This window comes from Neolamprologus multifasciatus, chromosome 3, assembly GCF_963576455.1.
Source record: "Neolamprologus multifasciatus chromosome 3, fNeoMul1.2, whole genome shotgun sequence".
Classification (NCBI taxonomy): Eukaryota; Metazoa; Chordata; class Actinopteri; order Cichliformes; family Cichlidae; genus Neolamprologus; species Neolamprologus multifasciatus.
Window position 1 is genome coordinate 4,619,373 of NC_140441.1, and position 11,446 is coordinate 4,630,818.

At 41.4% G+C, this 11,446-nt stretch overlaps 2 protein-coding genes across 3 annotated transcripts in view; one reads left to right on the plus strand and one right to left on the minus strand.

The window, feature by feature from the left end:
- LOC146521164 (protein NLRC3-like) overlaps positions 1–11,446 on the minus strand; it is a 482,659-nt gene that overhangs the window by 155,811 nt on the left and 315,402 nt on the right. The gene's annotated exons all lie outside the window — the stretch shown is intronic.
- Positions 124–11,259, plus strand: LOC146521173 (uncharacterized). Of its 2 annotated transcripts, XM_085154368.1 has the most exons (10): positions 125–1,238; positions 3,246–3,599; positions 4,445–4,777; positions 4,861–4,959; positions 5,632–5,955; positions 6,428–6,754; positions 7,294–7,611; positions 7,906–8,185; positions 8,217–8,257; positions 8,834–11,255. In XM_085154368.1, exons 1-10 carry the CDS (start codon positions 1,202–1,204, stop codon positions 8,923–8,925), a joined length of 2,205 nt encoding a protein of 734 aa, XP_085010494.1. In that variant the 5' UTR covers positions 125–1,201; the 3' UTR covers positions 8,926–11,255. The 2 variants fall into 2 exon arrangements, with proteins under 2 accessions (XP_085010493.1, XP_085010494.1); XM_085154367.1 differs by having other exon boundaries at positions 124–1,238; positions 7,294–7,617; positions 7,906–11,259.

Sequence of the window (11,446 nt, forward strand, 5' to 3'; positions counted from 1 at the left end):
TGGTGCCTGGTGATGACCACACTGAGCGTTTTTCACCTATACTTACATACATCATGTCCTGTTTTCCTCTGTGATCCTCGTGGCCTCAGAATAATCCTGCTGTGCAGCTCTCTGCTGTTGTCCTGTGAAAGCAGCAGATCCATAATGCAGACTTCTGTTTGTGTCATTAGACGCTCTGAGTACTGGTTTATCACAGTCCACACGGAGCTGTTTAGTGTCCACTTCAGGAGTGATGGCTGCCACACTGCCCTGCTTACCTGACCTCTGCTGGATTGTTGGTTCAGTCCACATAACACCAGGTTATCATGTCAGATCTTTATTTCACATGAACCTACAGAGACTTTAAATCAGCAGGAATCCAGATGAAGGCCTGAAACAGCAACATGACCTCATTGATGGGCAGGATAACTTGGTGTTGAGGAGATTGCCTCAGGGCTCCTCTGCTCAGACGACAGCATGCTGTCTCCAAACCAGGACAAAACATAGAAACCTGTCTGTGGCTGTGTATCCAGCACTGGGCCACGGTATGTATGTAGTATGTGGGCAGGGTGAACCGTAGTACTCCTTTTCCCACTCCACAGGTTATCAGGTATGTTGGAGTTGTCCACCTCAATATCAGGCTCAGAGCTGCTGAAGCAGCTGGAGCCCAAACTCCACTCCTGTCATAAAGGCCACCTGGTGAATAATTCCTCATATCCTGTATCTGATTGGTCTGTGGGAATGTGGCGATTTTAAACTTTAAAGATCAGCAAATACCTGACCTCACAGTTTTCTCCCTCTCTTTTCACACATGCAGTGTTTCAGATATTCATAAATACATTCTTCTGAACATTAGCTTCTGCTAAATAGGCTAAAAGTAAAGTATGATGAAACTAAGTCTCTTTCATTTTACCAACAAACTTATCTGATAAGAGGAGGAGTTCATTCTTACATGGTTTCCATCCTGTTCATCCACTTTTCTGTTAGCCACGCCCCCACAGGTGAACCAGCAAATCACTGCCTCCGTTCTCACAAACGTCTGATCTGTGGCCGGTCGGACTTCATTCCACAGATGTGCTTTAACAAAGTGTGAAGCTGAACTCTGAGCTGTGACAGTGTGAGCAGTGTGAGAGTGTCAGTAGATCATCAGCAGAGGAAAGTGAAGCTGCTGTGAGCTGATGTCCTGAAGGGCTTTGAAAGAGTCTCTGAGTTTGACAGGAACATGAAGATGTTTGTGGTGTTTGTGATCCTCCTGCACGGTAAGTACACCTTCCTCTCTCTGCTCTCATCATCAGCTTTTCTTTCATCTCTCTCTCTTTAATGTGTTGAAGTGCAGCAGGAGGAGATTTCCATCAAACACTGGATTCTGATTCAGATCAAACTAACAATCCAAAGCAGCAACTTTCAAATCTCTGGATTCTTCTTGGTGGTTTCCAGATCAGCTCATGTTACAATCAGCTATGTCAGCCATTTTTAATCTGTCTATGTCCTTGTAGAAAATTTTTAAGCATATGTAGATTAAACTGTTTGTATATTTTAGAAACAATAAGGCACTAATAAGAAGCATCTGATTAAGACTTCAACACTCTCCCTGAACACTGAAATACATTTTACTCAGTGGCATTTACAGAAAGAACTGTTTGAAGAAATGTAATGTACAGAGAGAAAATCTCCTGAACAAAACGTTTATCATCTGTGTGGACATGCAAATTAATATGACATTAATACTTTTAAGCACATCAAAATTGGCACCCCATGTCAACGCTGCTAAACACCTCAAATTAAGTGACATTTTACTTTTCCCTTTAATCTGTGGGTTTTCTAGGCTAATTTCTTATTAAAAACTACACCCAAAAAACAAAAACAATTAACCCTTTCTAGCCCTTTCCCATGCAAACTTTTGTTTTCCCCCCGTGTTTGTTTTTTTTATTTGGAAAAAGATGACTTTAGCTTTCTCAATTGAAAATTTAAAATACCCTTCTACACCCAGCTATTCCCCTTTACCTGGCCCTCTTGGAGTTTCTTAATGAGATGGTCTATATTTTTCCCCCTTATCCATAATGCGTCATCATCTGCAAAAATGGATTTACCATAATTTACAGAGATATCTGTTGCTAAAAAGTTAAATGCAAACGAGTGGGCCTACGACATATCCTGAGAGTTCTTGTGTAACACCTTGATAATGAGACAGCTTTTTAAAGGGCATCAGTTGGGACTGAACCAGCTGATATTAATTTGCATTAATTGGGAGGATTGGTTTCACAACATGGATAAAGCAGTCCTTCACTTTTTTGTCTTATCTGATTCAGGATTAGTATCTTGCCTGATAATATTTGGCATGCAGTCTGGAGCAGATAGGGAACAATCTGCTCTACCTCCTGAGCTACACTACAATGTGGTTTGAAGTACTTTGGCACAGATGGGAAGATGTTAGTAGGAGTCAGTGAGTGAATAAATGTCTTACTGCCTCTCGTTACCTCGTTAGGTCCGCGGCTCTGATCTGTAGCATCTGTAGTAGCTTTGTCCTGAAAGTTGGAATGAGATGTCGGGAGGTTTCACCAGCAGAACTTTATTCCTTTGGAGGTGGTGAACACAGTGAACAGCCGGATACTAACTTTTCCCTCACCACTGGGCATGTTAGACTCTTTTGGCTTTGGTAGCTACTACTATACATACTTGTCTTCTTCTCACTCTCTGTAAACTTTGTAGTCTCATTAATCTCACTTGCTTTCACACACACACACACACCAGAGAGAGAGAGGTGGTTCCTGTTTACTCCACAACTTTAAATCTGTGGCCTGAAATACATTACCCATCAGGCTACCTTCTTAACCCTATCACTGTAAGTTATTGTTGTAGTGAAGGAAAATCAGGTTGGAGTGAGCTATTCTCACAGGAGTGTGGCTGTTCCTTTGTCACACAAGCTGCACATCATAGTCTGTGATGTTTGTTAGAATTCTGAAATTTTTGTGTTGTTGATATTTTATCAATATTTTTATTGAATGGGAGAATCAATCATGAGGTTCAAGAGAACCTTGAGAATTCAAGCAGTTTTATGTTTTAATACCTTAAGAGGTCTGCTAAAGTGCAGCTGTTTTGCTCTTTAAAAGATTAAAAGTCTTTCAGTTTGGTATGACTGATTAAATTAACTTGACTGTTTGTTGTTTGTAAACTGGTTTCTGAAGATAATGTTGGTTATATTCAATTCATATTAACACTGGGTCAAACCCACAACATTCATTTGATTTGCTTTTCTGTCCTTCCAGTTTCCCAGCATGCTCTGACTGTGGTGGTGGTTGAGGTGAATGAGGGGGAAAGGTCTGTCCTGCTGCCCTGTCTGTACTCAAGTTTTATACCTGAGAACGATCCCACAGTGATGTGGACTCGCAGTGACCTTGACCCCAAATCTGTACACCAACGAGGCGAAGGAGGAGACGATCTTAGAGGACAAAACCAGCGTTACAGAGAACGCACATCAATGAGACTGGATGCTTTGGACTCTTCAGACTTCAGCCTCACTCTGCGAAAACCCACAAAGACTGACAGTGGCAACTACACCTGCTCCATCAGTGCTGGAAGTGATGAATGGAGAGTCGGAGACATCCAGCTGAAGGTCAAAGGTCAGTGAAAAAAAACTCCAACAAGTGTTGTAATTACTGGTCATATGTTAGTACTGCAGACAAAGGTCCGAGGTCAAACTTAAGAAAAGCATTTTCCTAAACGATTCTGCAAGTCTTGATGAAGCCAGCAGTAACATTTGTAGACTTCACTTCACTGAAAAAACACAAAATGTGAGAACAAAGCAGTAAAAAGGGATCTTGCTGCTACAACCACTGGGGATTTATTTATTGAGATATATTTAGTTCAGCTTCTGGTCAGAGAGGTGAGTTCATGTCAGGGAGGTCCAGCACACACACATCTGTAGATATATTTATAATTGCCAGCTGACTTTTTACTCATCACTCAACATGAAACATTCAAGATGTTTTTTTCCAAGTGTGTCAAACTCTGTGTTTTTGTGCTAACCTGAAACTTCACCTTGATCTTTTATTAACTGTAGTAGCATCTCATAAATATGTTTTTTTTTTTACCACTGAAAACAAAAAAACCGAGAGAATATTATTATTAATGGTTGCTGGAGTCAGAGATCAAGAATGTAGATACCCAGCTCTGCTCAAGTTACATTCAGTATTACTTGTCCTATATGTTGATGCATGGTCAGTCATCCAGGTAAGAAAATCCAAAAAGTTGATGCTGTTCATCTGTTTGCTTTAACAGCAGTTGTCCTTCTCACTTCTGGATCGCCTGGAGCTTTGTTTAGGGATCTTATTACTTATAACCACATTAATAATTACAAGTCACTTGGATAGGTTTCTCACACAGAAAATGCTACGTCCAGATGAATAGAAAAAAGTTTTTGGGGTTCTAGTTCTGTGGTTAATATTGTGGTTTCTTGTCCTCTCAGAACAGCAGGTGGAGGTGAAGGTGGAGGAAGGGTCAGATTCTGTCATCCTGCCCTGCAAAACAACACCTGACCTGCCCGAGGACACCAGAGTAGAGTGGACTTGCTCTGAAGTGGGACTCATCACAGTCCATGAGTATTCTAACAGAAACAACGACCTTATGACTCAGGATGAAGTTTACAGAGACCGAACAAAGATGAACAAAGACCTGCTGAGAACTGGAGACCTCAGTCTGACCCTGAAACACCCCACAGTGAGAGACACAGGAGGATACATCTGCACCATCTACAGGGACAAAGACATCCTGAGACAGAAAGTAGTGCTGCAGGTCAAAGGTCAGCCCTCTAAGTACAGGTCAGAGGTCAATGTTGTGGACACAGGTCAGAGATCCGAAGCTGTATTTTTTGTTTTTCTACAGAACCATTTCCATCCTGGGCCATAGCTCTCCTGGTTCTCCTGGTTCTTCTTGTCATTTCCGCGGTTCTATTATTTCATTTCCGGCACTATTTCATGTCAGGTGAGTGTCTCCTACTACACTACCCATAATACCGATGGTCAGCCGGTGTCCTCTGGTGGCTCCTTGACTGTGGCTCACACAAACCTGTTCCAGAAGCTGAAAGAGTTGAGAGTTACAAACAGCTGATACAGAGAGCTGAAGAGAAACTTCCAGGTTTGTTCCAGAAGTCAGAAAACCTCCTTCAGACTCAGTCATTGATCAGTGAAACAGCTCCACAACATGACTTTACTAAACAGTGTGTGTGCTTCACTGCATTGATCTGACACAGAGGCTGCATGTGGACAAGCTGTTCTTCTTCTGTGGTGGTAAACAGCAGCTGACATGGAAACATGTGCTGACAGTAAATGTTCCTCCTTGAGTTGTGCTCAGTCATGTGGTGGAGAGCTTCAGATGTTCAGACACATGAGATCTTCATGGTTTCTGTGCTGATGTGTGTGAGACATGGCCGACTGTGGAGGCTCAGTCTGTCTGTTCTTCTGCTCTTCATCCAACATGTCTGCAGCACTTTACAGGACGCTGCAGACTAGTTACCAAAGAACGAGTCAGGAACACATCAGGAACAAACTGAGACACAATCTGACTGAGACTAGAAGACAAGGAGGGGACAGGGAGGTCATGTGACCATCACAGCTGCTGCTGATGTCATCATGTTGTGCTTTGTTGTCCTCTCAGATTACGAGGTGGTGGTGGATTCAGGGGTGGAGTCTGTCCAGCTGCCCTGCAAAGCTATAGTCAGATTCCTCAAAGACACTAGAGTGGAGTGGAAGGACAGAAATTACAGGAAGGTCCATGTGTACGAGAATGGATGTGACCAGCGTGGAGAACAGCACCGGTTTTACAGAGGCCGAACAGAGATGAACAGAAACCCGCTGAAATTTAGAGACCTCAGTCTGACCCTGAAACACCCCACAGATGACGACAGCTCCACCTACACCTGCACCATCAGCAGGAAGGGAAAATTCCCGAAGGAGAAACAAGTGGAGCTCTATGTCAGAGGTCTGAACATAGTTTCGTACAATAAACACATTTGATATTTGACACTATTTCCTCTCCATACTTCAGCCTCTTGGCCAGTTTAGGTTCTCAGTGGTTTAGAAAGGTAGAGCTTATTGATCAGCAGCAAACTGGATGAAATAAATCATCATAAAACTGAAGGATCGTTTATCAGTTCACTGATGGAATCACTGATGAATTGTATTGATTATTTTGTATTTCTTTAAGTAGAGCTCCAGAGTTCCTGAAAGAGGAAATCTTGTCATAGACAAGCCTCATTTGGTTTGGATGAACTTTATCTCTGCTGCTAATTCGACAGAAAAAAAAAAATGTTTATGTTCAGTGGGGCAGTTGGACATGTTTCAGACTGGAACCAGTCAAACATTTCACTGAAAATATGTCATTTGAACCAGTCAAAACATGCTCGAAGTTGCTTCAGTCTGTATAACTCATGTTGTGTTTGTTGTCCTCTCAGTCCCCCAGCTGGAGGTGGATTCAGGAGCGGAGTCTATTCTGCTGCCCTGCAAAACTACTATAAACCTGCCTGAAGTTGCTAAAGTAGAGTGGAAGACCAGATTCAACAGGAAGGTCCACGTGTATGACAACAGATCTGACCAGCTTCAAGATCAGGATCACTGTTACAGAGACCGAACACAGATAAATGAAGACCTGCTGAAAACTGGAGACTTCAGTTTGACCCTGAAGTACCCCACAGACTGGGACACAGACACCTACACCTGCACCGCCTACAGCAGGGAGGGAAACATCCTGATGATGAAACAAGTGGAGCTGAAAGTCAAAGGTCAGTGCTGTTTTGTGTGTGTGAGCTGCAGATGCCATTGAAACTTGAGAACGTGTAATAACTCCAACTGTACATATCTTATCCATTTAACACAACTATTGCTCGCCATTGGTTGTATTCATAGTTTAACAGTTCCTCTTAGTATTCAACATCATTGAACACTGATCACAACAACATTTAGGTCCTACTGACCAACAACACCTGATGGTAATTAAATGGACCTACCTTAAAAACTGTGCCATAAAGACATATCATAGTGTAAAAACAGAGGCACACAAACATAAATGGCTCCTAAAGCCCGGCCCCTTATTGTAAAAGCCACAAGACTTGACAATTCTAATTATAAAGAAAATAAGAAGCTACTAATAAAGTCTATTTTAGACACACAAAACCAAACCAAAGCCCTCTGCAGAAGAATCTTTAAAAAAAAAAGATATCTCCAGGTTTTAGATTTTGATCTGCTTCTGTCCTTCAGCTTTCTCTACAACTCTGAAAACCTGCTGCTGCTACAGCTCATGTTGTATTTGTTGTCCTCTCAGTCTGCCATACGGAGTTAGAGGAGGAGGTGCAGTCTGTCGAGCTGCCCTTCAAAACCTCAGAAAACCTGCCTGAAGAAGCTGAAGTGGTGTGGAGGGACAGCAATGACAGGAAGGTTCATGTGTATAAGAACGGCTCTGACCAGCCTGAAGAACAGCACCAGTATTATAGAGACCGAACGAAGATGAATGAAGACCCGCTGAGAACTGGAGACCTCAGTCTGACCCTGAAACACCCCACAGATGGAGACAAAGGAGGGTACAGCTGTAGAGTCTACGGGGAGATCCAGAGATACAAAAGAGTGCTGCTCAGAGTCAAAGGTTTGTGTGGTTCCCATGTGGTGGGGTGCGAGGCAAATACTGATGTATATAGTGAAATCCACGTCATCATTAACTGTGAAGAACAGCTTGCTCTAAACTGGAACAAATTACAGAGAAATGGACCAACAGTGAAGTCCAAGCTTTGTTAGAGATCCAGGCCTGTGCACACACACAGTGTAAACACAGTGAAACTACAGAGTACTGTGAGGAGGTACAAAAGCTCCTCCTTCTGTTCAACTCAGAAACCCACTGCTGCTGTCTGTACAGCTCATCTTTTGTTTGTTGTCCTCTCAGTTTGTCAGGTGGGTGAGGGGGCGGAGTCTGTCCAGCTGCCATCTAAAACAACAGAAAACTTACCTGAAGATACCAAGGTGCAGTGGAAGGTCAGTGGTGATAGGAAGGTCCATGTGTATGAAAAGGGCTCTGACCAGCCTCACAAACAGCACCAGGATTACAAAGACCGGACAAGAGTGAATGAAGACCTGCTGAAGACTGGAGACCTCAGTCTGACCCTGAAACAGCCCACAGAGAGAGACAGTGGAGAGTACAGATGTGAAGGTTTGCTTTTGTCTCTGTGTGTGTACATGTTTTAACATCTTTGTGAGGACACAAACCTGGCATGCTACAATACTTTTGGGGTCTAACGGTGACTTGTGGAGACAAAATGCCCATTTCGATGAGCTCGATGGCAGAGTCTCAAATTGTGGTTTAAGTGTCAGTGTAGCGGCAATCTTCAGTCCTTCGTTTCCGCTTTTGCAGGACATAAAGTTTCTGACTCGTACTTTTCTAACATAGTTTCTATGCCACTAAAACAGAAAACTGCAAAACAAATATCTCCAGTTGGAGCCCAGTTTGTATTTTCCTGATATTATACCAAAAACAACTATAAACAGCAACGGTTAGAAAACTGTTGCTCCTGATTACTTGCCTAACCTTTCATCAACACGTGGCAGCTCAATACGACCACTTTTACGACACTTTAAAACCACACAATAGATGAACAAATCAGAACAAATTTACGGAGCATAATATATCAGATTACAACATAAAATAACCAAGATTAAAATTAGAAACAGTGGTTAGGTTTAGGGTTAGGACTTCATTTTTGATGTTTAGGGTAAGCAGCTTGGGAAAGCATTATGTCAATGACATGTCCCCACAAAGATGTAAATACATACAAACGTGTGTGTGTGTCTCTGACTGTGTTGTGTCTCCTCTGCAGGGAGAGTTCAGGTCCAGGATCAAACAGGGGACATCAGGAACAGAAGCAGCTCCATGGATCAGGCTCCTCTGATGGCTGATCAATCAATTTGATCTGTGTGTTCTTTGATTATTGATCAGTGATGTCAGAGTGGAGTCAGTGTGATGTTGTTGTTGTGTGTTTGAGACTTTTAGTGTCCATGAAGGTCTCTGCTGCCGTAGATCCTCTGAACTGTGACAGAGGTCTCACTCTGGAGGAAACTCTCAGCACTTTCCAGCAGCTCCTCCATCATGGAGGACGTTCCCTCACTGTAACAGGTGGAGGAGAGAGGAGAGGAAGCACAGGTGGATCCTTGGAGGAAGACATTATTCTGTTAAATGAGAGGAAACACAAAGATATGATTGCTTCGTCTCAGTCCAATCAGATCTGTTTTCATGTGTACCTCAGTGTGTTTGTTTATGTTTATCTTTTGTATATTGTACAGAGTCGTGTGATCTGCCCCTGCAAGACAAATGTAAATAATTTTATAATAATGAGGCAGGTGTAGTTATCTTATATTTATATTAATCTGTTCAGTGAACAGAATAAAAATGCCCTCTTTGATCTGCTGTGGTTCTTCTTCTGTGGTGTTTCTGATGGAGCAGCTGCTCCTGATGTTTGAGGATGAGACCAAGGTTCCTACAGCTTCAGGTCAGAGAGACTGAAACTCTCCAAGAGCTTTCTAATTGGAGATAAAGTATTTGAATTTCAGGAACAGGGCCATTCCTCCAATCAAGCATCTTCCAGTTCCTTTCTATATATAATCCCCCAGTTCTACAAGCTGTTCATTCTCATTTTCATGCCCGTCCACCCTTCCTTTTTTCACTTCTTTAACTTTCTCCCTTACAATTAGTAATTGGGAATCTTCAGGGGCGAGGCCTTCCCCAATCCACAGCTCACTTCATGTTTAAGCCTGAGTGAAAGTTTTTATCTGGCCAGCTTCAGTAAGAAATACAGATTATTTAAACAAACGTTATTAACCCGATCAAAAAACAGGGAATGTACTTAATGACTTCCTCCAAACTTTCATGTAGACTGAACTCAGTTTTTAATTTTTTTTAAACTCTCAGAGTATCAGAGCCCACCACAGCTAAAACAATCAGTCTCACACATCTAAACTCAAATTTACTGGATTAGCAAATATAATCCACGAGCTAAACAGTTTGTAAATATAACGTATAAAGAAATAAATAAAGTCAAATTTCTCATCTACTGACATGCTTTTCTTATAATTCGGCAGGTTGTTCCAAAAGTTAGACTAATTACATATTTTTCATCAATATTTAAAATCCTGACCTGTACCTGTTGGTTAGATCTGCTGTAAGTAATATAAGTTTTTCACGTTTAGTTTAAATGTGATACAGTCATTTAAAAAGTAAGGAAAGTTCAGGCTCATAGAGCTAAAATAAAAATCATCATCGCTCTTTACATCCAACCTCAGTAGATGGGGTTATCACCGTGGAGACAGACGGGCCATCTTTCTTGTCAAGTTTAACCCTCTCTAGGCAGGCGTTGCTGATTTGCAACAGTTAAAAACTAACAACCTGATTACCCCACATACATATTTTATGAGGGTTTTTTACTCAGAAGTACCACTGCAGGACTTGGTTGTGCAATAGCAACAAAAAGTTTAATTTGAGCCTGAGAGGGTTAAAGTGATATCTGATGTTGTCAATGTCACTGTGAGTAGGAGAGCTTAGAGCACAATATCTTGTATGTTTTCCTGTGACTGACAGTACAGTCATGCAGTATATATACCAGCAGTACTAAGATTAGAAACAATTACCACATGTCTCCAGCAGGGGTAGCGTGGAGCTGTTAAACTACCACATAGTTTCCTCTCTTCAGTCGTTACATATGAGCTGAGGAACATTTGTGTCTGAGCAGCTTTCACAGCAAACATGCATGTTTATGGTAACTAACATGTATCTGTGCTCACATATTAGAATGAAGGTAAACACTCCCACAGATTTCTGTACTGCACATGCTGAAGGACATATCCTGGTCAAGAATGAGCCCAAGAATCCTCACAGTGTTACTGGAGCCAGGTTGGATACCACATTTATTATATTTGCGGGGACAATTACAAGAATTTTCTCAATTTATCTGAATTTCGGAGAAGAAGATTAGAGGTCATCCAACTCTTTAAGTCTGTAATACAGTAATTTAACTAGTTTGTGTGTATTATCTGACTTCTTTTTTTCATTTCATTTTAACAGGGCAAAACCCATACATGACATGACACAACAAGAACAAGCTGAAACAGACGGGGCAAAAGACAGATAGTGAGTGGGGTGCTGGGATGTAAGTCAGGTCAAATGAGATGAGATCCTAGATGAATGTCATTTATTATTTAATGATTTAATTTTAAACAAAAATAAAATGTCTAAATCGATATTTATGAATTTCAGAAAAGCAGAATTAAACTTTCAATAAACCATTTTTGCATTCTACATTCAAAAATTGATTTTCAAAGTTGTTTTTAAAAAACAACAGAAAGAAATCAATAGATACAAAAATTAAGATTTATCACTGACATTTAGAATGTTGATTCCACTCCTCATTTAAAACCCATTTCACCTCCTGTTAGCTCAC